Below are 13,618 nucleotides of genomic sequence, written 5' to 3'. Positions count from 1 at the left end.
GTGGTGGTAGTAGAGAAGACAGTGATGGTGAGCTGGGGTGTGTGGCTGAAGCCCTGTGTCTAGAGGTCAGGCCTCGGTTAAGGTACGTAGATCCAGGTGGACCAGAGAGCGAGGCTCGCTCAGCCGGGGTGGAGCAGATAGCAAGGCCGACGCTACCTGGGAGAAAGGCACATCGAACGGCTCGTAGTGAGGACTACAGAGAGATGGACAGAGAGAGAGCAGGAGAGAGGAATAGAGGCTGTGATAGGGAGAGGGACAGAGAACAAGGAACTGCAGAAGATAGAAACAGAGAGAGAGAGAGGGACAGAGATAAAGAGAGTGCAGGTGAGAGAAATAGAGACCATGAGAGGGACAGGGACAGAGAAAGAGACAGCCAGAGAAATAGAGAAAGAGAGACCAGAGACCAAGAGAGAGAGGGAGCTAGTGACTGGGATAGAAACAGGGACAGGGACAGAGAGGACCGGAGGGGCAGGACACAAAGCTTTCCAAACAGTAACTCTAACCCTCTTCAGACTAACACCATGGAGGCTCCAGAGGGTCAGGGGAGACTACAGAGAGGACTACCCTCACCTGGACAACCCCACGCCAGTTACCAACGATCTAGCACCACCCTCAGGTCTCCACGCCAAGCCTCCGGCTCCATCTCTCCCACCCTACTCCGCCCATCCATCCGAATCAGAACCTCCACACTGTCACCAAGGAGACTGTCGCAAAGGATGGACATCACGGAAACGCGATGTGGCATGTACACGGTTAGAGAGCCAGGTGCATTCTGGGTAGAGCCAGGGATTGGGATTGGCCAATTGTCCCCGAGAAGAAGGACTCGGACACGCCTCTTCTCCCACAGCAGCTTAGAGCTGGAAGAGGAAGAGGATGAGGAAGAAGAGGGAGAAGAAGAGGAGGAGGGAGGAGAGGCAGGGGGTAGTGGTGTGATAGGGGTGGTGACTCAGACGCTGACTACGGCTGTGCCCTTGTCCCCTGCTCCAGCAGCGATGGATAGGAGGATGACTAAAAGAGAGAGGAACAGGGTGAAGAGTCTGAGGAAGAGGCAGAGGAGGAGAGAGAGATGGAGACAGAGCCAGCTGCTGGAGAATAGACAGGTGAGAGAGACCGCAATTGTTTTTTAACTAGCGTTGGCTAAAGTTAGTAGTGGCTGTTAAAATAGAACTGAACCATGTATTACAGTTTCTCCTGACCTATAGACTACTTTCAGGGTGAAGAACCATCTAACATTAAGTTGTAAAATACTGAACTTCCCCTTTAATACAAGACTATTGCTGCTCAACAATATACTCCCACTGGGCACGAACTGGTTATTACCAATGTTGTTTCAAAGTCATTTGTCAACTCATTATGACATGGAATCAAGGTGGCAAATACATTGGATTTGAAAAAAGGATTGACATGTTGTTTTGAGGGTACAATTTCAACCACAGGATTATGTCATCACAGTAACTCATTTTCAACATGGACACTCCTTGTATAAAATATGTTGAATCTCTACCTTTGAAACAATGTCAGATCTTCAACGTAATATCCACGATAAGAAAACAAACTATAGTCTGGACAGAACCTCATACTGGAGAGTTGATCTAGCTTTGGTTTCTCATCCACAGTATTAACATAGCCCAGCCCTGCACAGCTTTGATATTTGTCACTGACTACTACCAATGTGCTATGATGAGAATGACTGTTGAGGAATGTCCACTTAAAATATTCACTGTTGCTATGGATGTCATTCCAAAGGGTAGGTTCAACAGAGCAAATTAAACGTAACCATACTTTATCAATCATATATCATCAATGATGTGATTTAGGCCTATATAGCATTTGAGAAGTAATTTACCCCAGGATTCAACTGTAAATAGACAATACATATAGGCCCAGGATTCAACTGTAAATAGACAATACATATAGGCCCAGGATTCAACTGTAAATAGACAATACATATAGGCCCAGGATTCAACTGTAAATAGACAATACATATAGGCCCAGGACCAACTGTAAATAGACAATACGTATAGGCCCAGGATTTCAACTGTAAATAGACAATACATATAGGCCCAGGGTTTCAACTGTAAATAGACAATACATAAAGGCCCAGGATTCAACTGTAAATAGACAATACATATAGGCCCAGGATTCAACTGTAAATAGACAATACATATAGGCCTAGAGTTTCCAACTGTAAATAGACAATACATTTAGGCCCAGGGTTTCAACTGTAAATAGACAATACATAAAGGCCCAGGATTCAACTGTAAATAGACAATACATATAGGCCCAGGATTCAACTGTAAATAGACAATACATATAGGCCCAGGATTCAACTGTAAATAGACAATACATATAGGCCTAGGGTTTCAACTGTAAATAGACAATACATATAGGCCCAGGATTCAACTGTAAACAGACAATACATATAGGCCCAGGGTTTCAACTGTAAATAGACAATACATATAGGCCCAGGGTTTCAACTGTAAATAGACAATACATATAGGCCCAGGATTTCAACTGTAAATAGACAATGCATATAGGCCCAGGATTTCAACTGTAAATAGACAATGCATATAGGCCCAGGATTTCAACTGTAAATAGACAATACATATAGGCCCAGGGTTTCAACTGTAAATAGACAATACATATAGGCCCAGGGTTTCAACTGTAAATAGACAATACATATAGGCCCAGGGTTTCAACTGTAAATAGACAATACATATAGGCCCAGGGTTTCAACTGTAAATAGACAATACATATAGGCCCAGGGTTTCAACTGTAAATAGACAATACATATAGGCCCAGGATTTCAACTGTAAATAGACAATGCATATAGGCCCAGGATTTCAACTGTAAATAGACAATGCATATAGGCCCAGGATTTCAACTGTAAATAGACAATACATATAGGTCCAGGATTTCAACTGTAAATAGACAATGCATATAGGCCCAGGATTTCAACTGTAAATAGACAATACATATAGGCCTAGGGTTTCTACTGTAAATAGACAATGCATATAGGCCCAGGATTTCAACTGTAAATAGACAATACATATAGGCCCAGGATTCAACTGTAAATAGACAATACATATAGGCCTAGGGTTTCAAGCTTCCAATTTCCAATGTCATCTACAGTTAATAATGTGTTGGATTCACGTCTCCATCTCAACCAAAAACCAAAGTTTAAGAATATGATTCAATCAAGTCAAACTGTATTTAAAGTTGGATTTGACTTGATTTAGTGCTATTCTTTAACTTTGATTTGTGTTTGAAATGTAGACGTGAGTCCAAATATAAATGATTCATTTCTAGACCAACTGGAATTAAAGCACAGATGTCCAAGCAGAAGAATCTTCTCCTTCAAATGTTGATATTTGGTTGCGTTGGCAACCAAAGGCAATTCAATATCACATTTGCAATAAGGTAAATAGCCTATTAACTGGCAACAAGTTAACAAATGATTTGTTGCTTTCACGTCTCCATCTCAACCAAAAATAAAGGTTAAAGAAATAAAAGAATCAGACTAAGCCAGCAGCTCAGCTCTAACAATCCAAGCAGTAGATACATCTCCATTAAATGATGATATTTGGTTGCGTTGTCAACCAAATACGATTGAATATTACTTTTGTAAAACGGTAAATTGCTTAATGTTGAGGCTATTTTACAAACTAATGTAACAGTATTTATTCAACCTTAAAATGAGTAACACATCCATGGCCCCATTTTGAGGTTACTGTAACAACACATCGTCTTAATGTAATCATAATAGAAAGGGTGCATGTTCGGGCTCGCAGGTCTATGGAAATCTTCACAATTGCTATAAGAATCTGCACAGAATCTCAAACGACGTCGATCCCTTGCACCATGCACTTTAATGCAATCCAGGTCATTTGGTTGCACTATTAGACGGAGCACAGTGATAATGCATTACGTCGCTGTATAAACAAACGAAATAGCTAAGATTGTATTCCCATTTGAACTTTGCTGTGATTTGGAATGGTTAAAAGTGCAGTGTTTTACTGTAGGTGACAACTCAACCAACAATCAGACAGGATTTCCCATTGGAATTTGCTTGTGCTTTTAGATGGTTGAAAGCATAGTGATAATGCATTGGGAATTCAGCAAACTTTTTGAGAAGGTGAAAATAGGTTGGAATCTCAGTGATCAATGTATGTACCAAATATTTTCCAATTCTCCGTGTTGAAATGACGTGGTATGGACAGTCGGCTGTGTGTATCTTTTCCTTTGACTGACCACAGTTTGAAGCCATCACTTCTTGTTTCCTGATAAAGGATCAGCTGTATGGAACTGAAACTTCGGATTCATTTAAATACAAAGGCCATTAACGCTTCTCACACAAGCTTAAATTACTTTATTGATCCGGTTAACCTGTTACTGCCGTGGTCTAAATCAGATTCACACAGTGTTTCTTGGTAGTCTTCAACAAAATAATCTACTCTGACACAAAAGCATACACCACACACAGATGGTTATGTGACAAAAAGAGAAGAAGACACCTATACCATGTCAGATATAGAGTTGAAATGTATTACATTTTGAGTTTGCATCCCAATATTACACTTTATATACATCACAGAAGACTGAAATATAGCAAAACTGTTTGACACAGAAACACCAGATTTTCGGTATTGTTTTTCGAAATAGTGTTTATTAATTGTAACGTCATGAAAAATATTAGTAACATTCCACCCATGAGGCCACTAGGTCATTTGACTGAAAGAAAGAGCTACGAACCCCATGAACAATTCAGGACTTTGGGTTGTTGTAGACAAACCTTTAGCTCTACTACAACAGTCTGTCATTTACACAAATACCAAGCAGTGCGCTGTGTGCAGTGTGTGTGACGACTTGCTCGTGTGTGGTTTTGCACACTGTAGCATTTGCCTACTGGAGTATGTCATACAGTGGGGCAAAAAAGTATTTAGTCAGCCACCAATTGTGCATGTTCTCCCACTTAAAAAGATGAGAGAGGCCTGTAATTTTCATCATAGGTACACTTCAACTATGACAGACAAAATGAGAAAAAAAAAAACAGAAAATCACATTGTTGTCACGCCTTGGTCTTAGTATTTTGTGTTTTCTTTAATTATTTGTTCAGGCCAGGGTGTGACATGGGTTTGTGTGTTGTGTTTCGTATTGGGGTTTGTAGTATTTGGGATCGCGGCTGATTAGGGGTGTTGTATAGGCTTGGCTGCCTGAGGCGGTTCTCAATCAGCAGTCAGGTGCTTCTCGTTGCCTCTGATTGGGAACCGTATTTAGGTAGCCTGAGTTCGCTTTGTATTTCGTGGGTGATTGTTCCTGTCTCTGTGTAGTGTTCACCAGATAGGCTGTAATAAGTTTCACGTTCCGTTTGTTGTTTTTTGTATTTATTTCGTTATTTCATGTATCGTCACTTTTCCTTCATTAAAGATCATGAGTAACCACCACGCTGCATTTCGGTCCGACTCTCTTTCAACAAACGAAGAACGCCGTTACAATTGTAGGATTTTTAATCAATGTATTTGCAAATTATGGTGGAAAATAAGTATTTGGTCAAGAACAAAAGTATATCTCAATACTTTGTTATATACCCTTTGTTGGCAATGACAGAGGTCAAACGTTTTCTTAAGTCTTCACAAGGTTTTCACACACTGGTGCTAGTATTTTGGCCCATTCCACCATGCAGATCTCCTCTAGAGCAGTGATGTTTTGGGGCTGTTTCTGGGCAACACGGACTTTCAACTCCCTCCAAAGATTTTCTATGGGGTTGAGATCTGGAGACTGGCTAGGCCACTCCAGGACCTTGAAATGCTTCTTACGAAGCCACTCCTTCGTTGCCCGGGTGGTGTGTTTGGGATCATTGTCATGCTGAAAGACCCAGCCACGTTTCATCTTTAATGCCCTTGCTGATGGAAGGAGGTTTTCACTCAAAATCTCACGAAACATGGCCCCATTCATTCTTTCCTTTACACGGATCAGTCGTCCTGGTCCCTTTGCAGAAAAACAGCCCCAAAGCATGATGTTTCCACCCCCATGCTTCACAGTAGGTATGGTGTTCTTTGGATGCAACTCAGCATTCTTTGTCCTCCAAACACGACGAGTTGAGTTTTTACCAAAAAGTTATATTTTGGTTTCATCTGACCATATGACATTCTCCCAATCTTCTTCTGGATCATCCAAATGCTCTCTAGCAAACTTCAGACGGGCCTGGACCTGTACTGGCGTAAGCAAGGGGACACGTCTGGCACTGCAGGATTTGAGTCCCTGGCGGCGTAGTGTGTTACTGATGGTAAGCTTTGTTACTTTGGTCCCAGCTCTCTGCAGGTCATTCACTAGGTCCCCCCGTGTGGTTCTGGGATTTTTGCTCACCGTTCTTGTGATCATTTTGACCCCACAGGGTGAGATCTTGCATGGAGCCCCAGATCGAGGGAGATTATCAGTGGTCTTGTATGTCTTCAATTTCCTAATAATTGCTCCCACAGTTGATTTCTTCAAACCAAGCTGCTTACCTATTGCAGATTCAGTCTTCCCAGCCTGGTGCAGGTCTACAATTTTGTTTCTGGTGTCCTTTGACAGCTCTTTGGTCTTGGCCATAGTGGAGTTTGGAGTGTGACTGTTTGAGGTTGTGGACAGGTGTCTTTTATACTGATAACAAGTTCAAACAGGTGCCATTAATACAGGTAACGAGTGGAGGACAGAGGAGGCTCTTAAAGAAGAAGTTACAGGTCTGTGAGACCCAGAAATATTGCTTGTTTGTAGGTGACCAAATACTTATTTTCCACCATAATTTGCAAATAAATTCATTAAAAATCCTACAATGTGATTTTCTGGTGTACCTATGATGAAAATTACAGGCCTCTCTCATCTTTTTAAGTGAGAGAACTTGCACTAAATACTTTTTTGCCCCACTGTATGTAAATTGTTCAGTTCTGTAGCAGACAGCCAATGTGTCTCAATAGACGAGTTTCCGGTTTTGTTTCTATAGCCAACATGTCCCTGTGCCAAACAAGTCACAGCAAGGATGGAGCTTTGTTGTATGTAGACAAAGCAGGGGGTGTAGGTACATGAAGTTCATTTTACCCAAAGTGTATGAGGCATTTATTGACAAAAACAAGGCAACCCCTTACTATGCTGTGGAACAAAGTTAATTGTTCCCTCACCTCTCCCGCTCTCTCTCTCTCTCTCTGCATTACATGTTGAGTAACTGTGTGGGCTGATTACTGACTCTCGAGAGGCCCATCAATGTCAGTGTATGTGTGTGTGTGCCTGCGTGCATGTGTGGGCATCACAGGAAGTTGGTGGCACCTTAATTGTGTGTGTGTGTGGGGGGGGGGGGGGAGTGGAATAGGTGGAATGGTATCAAACACATGGTTTCAATGTGTTTGATGCCATTCCATTTGCACCGTTACAGACATTATTATGAGCCATCCTCCCCTCAGGAGCCTCCACTGTGCATGTACGTGTGCATGTGGCCTGTGCGTGTGCACGCCCATGTATGTGAGTGTGGGTGTCCCGCTGACTCTAAACAAGCCCCATCAGCGGCCAGCTTGACTCAATAGCCATTGTCTGTGCAGTTGAAGTGGGGTTATATCTGAATTGGCTGCGTGATGACGCTTGGGCAGAGAGCCCTTCAAAACCACCCAAACAAAAGAACAGATTCCAGTTGGATTGGCCGGTGCAGATCCACAGTCACGTTGCTGGACTGGAATGATTGTGACTGGCTGTTGTTTTGTTTCTGACATCATTCTCTGTGGCCATGATGGCAATTAGCATATGTAGAAGCTGCCATGCACATTACACATACAATGTTCTCCTAGCTGATATAATTGTGGCCATATGATTATGAGATTGGTTTTGTGCATTGTTACGAGTAACTTGCTATGGATGGAGTTATGGAGTTGGCTAGATGACTACATTACTTGAAGATGCCAGTTTGAATGCTGTGAGTGGAAATTAAACTTTTGTACTGAGTTGGACATTACTCCAAGGCAAAATATATACTGGGATAAAACAAAGGCCTGTATACACTGTGGGTCCACAGGGTCAGAATTGATGAACACCGTAGTTGTGGCTACTATCATTATACACTATATATTATACTACACTATATATACAAAAGTATGTGGACACCCCTTCAAATGAGTGGATTCGACTATTTCAGCAGCACCCGTTGCCACCTTTCCAACAAGTCAGTTCGTCAAATTTCTACCCTGCTAGAGCTGCCCCGGTCAACTGTCAGTGCTGTTATTGTCAAGTGGAAATGGCTTGGAGCAACAACGGCTCAGCCACGAAGTGGTAGGCCTTACAAGTTCACAGAACGGGACCGCCAAGTGCTGAAGCACGTAGCGCGTAGAAATAGTCTGTCCTTGGTTGCAACACTCACTACCGTGTTCCAAACTGCCTCTGGAAGCCACGTCAGCACAATAACTGTTAGTCGGGAGCTTCATGAAATCGGTTTCCATGGCCGAGCAGCCGCACACAAGCCTAAGATCACCATGCGCAATGCCAAGCGTCAGCTTGGTGGTGTAAAGCTCGCCGCCATTGGACTCTGGAGCAGTGGAAACGCTAATCACGCTTCACCATCTGGCAGTCCGACAGACGATTCTGGGTTTGGCGGAAGCCAGAACACTACCTGCCCGAATGCATAGTGCCAAGTAAAAATGTTTGGTGGAGGAGGAATAATGGCCTGGGGCTGTTGTTCATGGTTCGGGCTAAGACCCTTCGTTCCAGTGAAGGGAAATCTTAATGCTACAGCATACTATGACATCCTAGGTGATTCTGTGCTTCCAACTTTGTGGCAACAGTTTGGGGAAGTCCCTTTCCTGTTTCAGCATGACAATGGTCCCGTGCACAATACATTTTTTATTTTACCTTTATTTAACAAGGCAAGTCAGTTAAGAACAAATTCTTATTTACAATGACGGCCTACTCCGGCCAAACCCGGATGACGGGGGGCCAATTGTGCGCTGCCCTGAATTCAAACTAGGGACTGTAGTGACGCCTCTTGCACTGAGATGCAGTGCCTTAGACCAGCATGCATACAGAAATGGTTTGTCTAGATCGGTGTGGAAAAACTTGACTGGTCTGCACAGAGCCCTGACCTCATCCCCATCGAATACCTTTCGGATGAATTGGAATGCCGACTGCGAGCCAGGCCTAATCTTCCAACATGAGATGTTCGACAAGCAGTTGTCCACATACTCTTGGTCATTTGGCGTATCACAGGTACTCAAAAGGCAACCAATTTCATGGAACGACCCAGTACACATGAAGTAATTTTGATAGTTATCTTGTATGTGTTATGCTGTGTTCTGTGATAAGATTAATCTTGTACACTGCCGGTTAAGCATTGTATGTGTATGTGTTATCATTCTAGCTGTGTCTTTGGGAATGCTGGCTGTACTGTACTGTTCTTTTGCTCAGCTTTGCTTTCCTCTAGTTATGTCAGTCATTGCACACCTTAGAGAGCTATTTATAACTTGTCAGAAATGTCCAGATCAACTCAACTTGCCCATTTTAGCTTGTTTTTTCAAATGTAGAATTTAGCTAAATAAGCTTTTAACCTTGCAACATTTTCTCTCCGCCAACAAGAGAGGTGTGAACAGTTTTTGTCATGAACAGCGCTTTTGCCCACAGAAATAGACGTGGTGTGAGCGCGCGGGATGTTCCACAATGCGGGGGCCTAAGTGAAAAGGTTTGAAACCCCTGCCCTAGAGTGTCTGAAGAACTGGGCTGTCTGCTTCTTATTTTCTTCCAAATATGTAACATCTCAGCTGCACCACTATAGCCATTCCCCCCAGCAAAATAGTTGTCTCTACTGCCCCAGTTCAAACCTAAATTAGGTGCCAGGCCTATAAATGGCTCAGTGGGGTGTCAGACTTTTCCCAGATTTAGAGTACCTGCTAATGCAAAACCATCTCCAAGTTAATAATGGCACTCGCTTATTGGACTCAGACTGTCTTCACTTTTAATAACTGGAGCAAAGCAGCTCTCTATAAAAGCTTTGATTCATCACTATTCTACTGTATACTGTACACTGTGATGTGCAGTAGGGGCAAAATTCTTGACTAACTGACATTTGTCAGAATGATATATTGGAAGATTATGTAGGCCTAGCATCATTGCAAACAGTGGCTTACGTCACCTAATTTAAACATTTAATTTCATATCTACCAAACCCTCAACTCACCCCCCTTCATCAGGCCTGCACCGGTACACCTGCCCACACATCAAATATAGATTAATGGAATAGAATATCGGGGGAATAAAACGCATTATGGAATGGAATCTCAGGGGGAAAAGAACACATTCTCACAAATGGCTACTGCCAGCCTCATCTGAGATTCATAAAGAGTTCAAATGTTATGTGGGTTATATTACAACCTTGAATGGGTTGAATGGGTTGTGTCATTGTGCCATTTTTTGTCCTAGAGTTCCACAGGAAACCCAACTGATCCGTCTGTTTTTGTCCTGTTCTTTTGAAATAACTAAGCAACTCCGCTGGCGTGTTCTGTGTCTCTGCAGAGTTCGACTGGGAACCCATCGAGCAGCAGTGAGGAGGATGATGATGTGAGTGCCGGGGACAGAGAGGGCTTCATCTGTGCTGTGTGTCTGGATGTTTACTTCAGCCCCTACATGTGCCACCCCTGTAACCACATCTTCTGTGAGCCCTGCCTCCGTACCCTGGCTAAGAACAGCCCAACCAACACCCCTTGCCCACTCTGCAGGACCACCATCACTCACGTCTTCTTCCAGACGGGTGAGCACAGTATCCAAATCATTTTCTCCTGGTCTCTCTCGTGACCACTGCTCTATACTGCAGTAGGAAGAGCCGTGCTGGAACCATCTAGCCTGGGTACTAGTCTGTTTAGCCATACGACAGGGAGGACAAGGAGTGGAGGAGCTAAACAGACTGGTACCAAGGCTAGAAACCATCCAGTACTTCCACGTATCAAATGGTCACAAAGGGACACAGATAAGGAAAGGTGATCATTGTAGAGAATTGGAACATACTACTTTACTTGAGCACACGCCACAGTTGTCGTCGTCCACAAAATGGAATGACTTGTTGTCATGAAATTCAAATGTGAACAGCTGTACTGCATTTATGACGATTCGTGTTGTACAGATCGTGAACCGATCAAGGCAAACGTACTTATCTGGACATGGTGCATTACTAAGGCGTTACTATCTGTGTTTTTGATCCTGTAGTTCCTCTAGGGAATGTTACACTCCTTGGGCTCAGCACTGGCCAGAAAATACAACAGAATCAGCCTTCTATTTCAACACATGAATACGATGGAGGGCTATAAACTGAATGAGGACAGGTTTCAAAATGGGTCAAACCTGCCACAGCAAAGCTTATGTAGCCGAGCTACGTTCACATGGGTCACAGGTACAAACTATTAACTCGTGGCACACTAACTGCAGATAGATTGCGCAAGGTGATTGAATGCAGTTGATTTTTTGCGCTAAGGGTAACTAGTGAGAACCTCATACCCATTAAGGGTGCTTGAGGATGATTGGACAGCGTGGTTTTGAAATGGGATTATTCTGCTGATTATCCAAGCCAAGGTCAAACTTGGTCAAACTTCTTTTATCTCCAAAAATGATGATTCCTGTATGGATCACACATGAATACAAAGCATTTAACTATTAGAAAATATTTTTAAATATCGACCAGAATCTACCCAAATAGTTAGAGATAAACAGTGATGGTGTTTGATACTAAAAGAATGAGATAGTAAACCAATGAAGGGCCTTTTATTGTTCTTTGTCTGTGTTGTAGAGTTGAACCACACAGCACGGACGTTCTTCCCAAAGGAATACTTTTCCCGGAAACAGACTTTCCAGAAGGCAAGCTGTGCAAAATGGCCGCTCCCAAGCTGCAGGAAACTTTTCCGTATTTTTGGAGGTGAGGGTTATTGACTCTACTGTATAGACTTGATTAAGCAAGGTTATTGGTTATATATTTTTTTGCAGTCGGAAATTAAACTTGGTGTAGAGATAAGTTGACCAAATGGTAATGTATTTTTTTTTTTTTTAATCATTATTTTATGATTACAGAATTATTATTTATTACTTACTGCACACGTTCTATTCCAAGATTAATGTAGATGCAGAAGGAAAGTTGGTATAACCCGATTTCCCCCCTGTCATTCCAACCCTTCTCCAGGTTTCCAGAGGCAAGCTAGTCCAATAGCCAGGCGTCAGTTTCCCCACGGGGGGTACCGTCTAGACGCCATGGACTTTGAGGACAATTCTCGCGGCTGGCGCTTTGACATTGACATGGTCATTATCTATATCTATTCTGTCAACTGGGTCATCGGCTTCATCATCTTCTGCTTTCTCTGCTACTTCTTTTTCCCTTCTTTCTAAAGTCAGATGGATGGATGGATGGATGGATGGATGGATGGTTGGGTGGGTGGGTGGGTGGGTAGGTGGGTGGGTGGGTGGGTGGGTGGGTGGGTGGGTGGGTGGGTGGGTGGGTGGGTGGGTGGGTGGGTGGATGGATGGATGGGTAGGTGGGTGGGTGGGTGGATGGATGGATGGGTAGACGGATGGACGGATGGATGGATGGATGGATGGAGGAGAGGAGAGGAGGAGGCAGAGTAAGCTACAGACAAATTGGAGATATGCTTGGTAGAATACAACCAACAGTGTTCCAGTTGAACCCTACTGAATTGAGGAAACAGGGTACCATATGGGAGGCATTGGAGAAGTACATGATCTCTAAACAGTCAACCTATAATATCACTAAGGCACTGTTTCAAGTCTAATGGAAACACAAAAACACAAAAAGGTACCTGGATTGATTCTAAGTCTTCAGTATGTTTGGACATTTTGTGACCTTGGGAGCTATCTGACATTTTGGTTAAAAAAAAATGTTATTCACGTAGGGTTGCTCTTTAGGTGGTCCTTTACAATTGAGGTATGTCTGATAAAAAAACAAACATTTTAAAGTTAATTTACTTTGAAAGAAATGAAAAATCTGAAAGTTCTGTCTGTGCAAACACCTTTTAACTTGGTACTATAAGGTTATATCTGCAATCCAGTCACACAATGCTGGGTTGTCAATCAAAAATAATTATATTTAAGATTATGTACTTATCGAGTCATGAAAGAGGAAGAAATCACAAAACAGTTCTGAGATCTGGGACTTGAGAAATACTAATCTCAAAACAATGCATTTTGTAGATAGACCCTTATGGTCCCAAGTCCTTGATTATTCATATAATATGTTCTGGTCCTCTTTTTAAATTACTTAGATTTTGTTTTCATTTTGTTTTTTTCAGAAGAATGGCCATAACGTAAGCTCTTCATGGCAAAAAAAAATAAAAATACAGGCGCCTGCATTCTTAAGGCCCTTAGGAGAGGCATTGCTGTTTTTGTCTTGTTCTATATCAACACGAAAGTCTCAATGGAAGGAGTATTTCACAAAAATCACCACGTTTTATTGATAACTAAACATTTTTTTAATGACTTTGGGTGTCAGAGACCAGAAAACTATATCAGTTTACTCATCCAGAGCTAAACTTAACAATGTTGCTGGTTATCCATAGGATATAGTGTATTTGTCATTTTAGGGAACAATCTCTTTAACAAATGTGTGATGAACATG

At 42.5% G+C, this 13,618-nt stretch overlaps 1 protein-coding gene across 1 annotated transcript; it reads left to right on the top strand.

Annotated features, from left to right (window-relative positions):
- The first annotated feature begins 362 nt into the window (after window positions 1–362).
- Window positions 363–12,406, top strand: rnf180a (ring finger protein 180a). The gene is made up of 4 exons (XM_031815996.1): window positions 363–1,100; window positions 10,522–10,756; window positions 11,786–11,911; window positions 12,173–12,406. The coding sequence occupies exons 1-4, from the start codon at window positions 522–524 to the stop codon at window positions 12,373–12,375; spliced, it is 1,143 nt and encodes a 380-aa protein (XP_031671856.1). The 5' UTR covers window positions 363–521; the 3' UTR covers window positions 12,376–12,406.
- Window positions 12,407–13,618: the final 1,212 nt, after the last annotated feature.

The sequence above is a fragment of the Oncorhynchus kisutch genome, linkage group LG3 (assembly GCF_002021735.2).
Source record: "Oncorhynchus kisutch isolate 150728-3 linkage group LG3, Okis_V2, whole genome shotgun sequence".
NCBI lineage: Eukaryota > Metazoa > Chordata > Actinopteri > Salmoniformes > Salmonidae > Oncorhynchus > Oncorhynchus kisutch.
The sequence above is the reverse complement of the archived record's forward strand: the minus strand, read 5'-3'. Positions and strand labels throughout refer to the sequence as shown.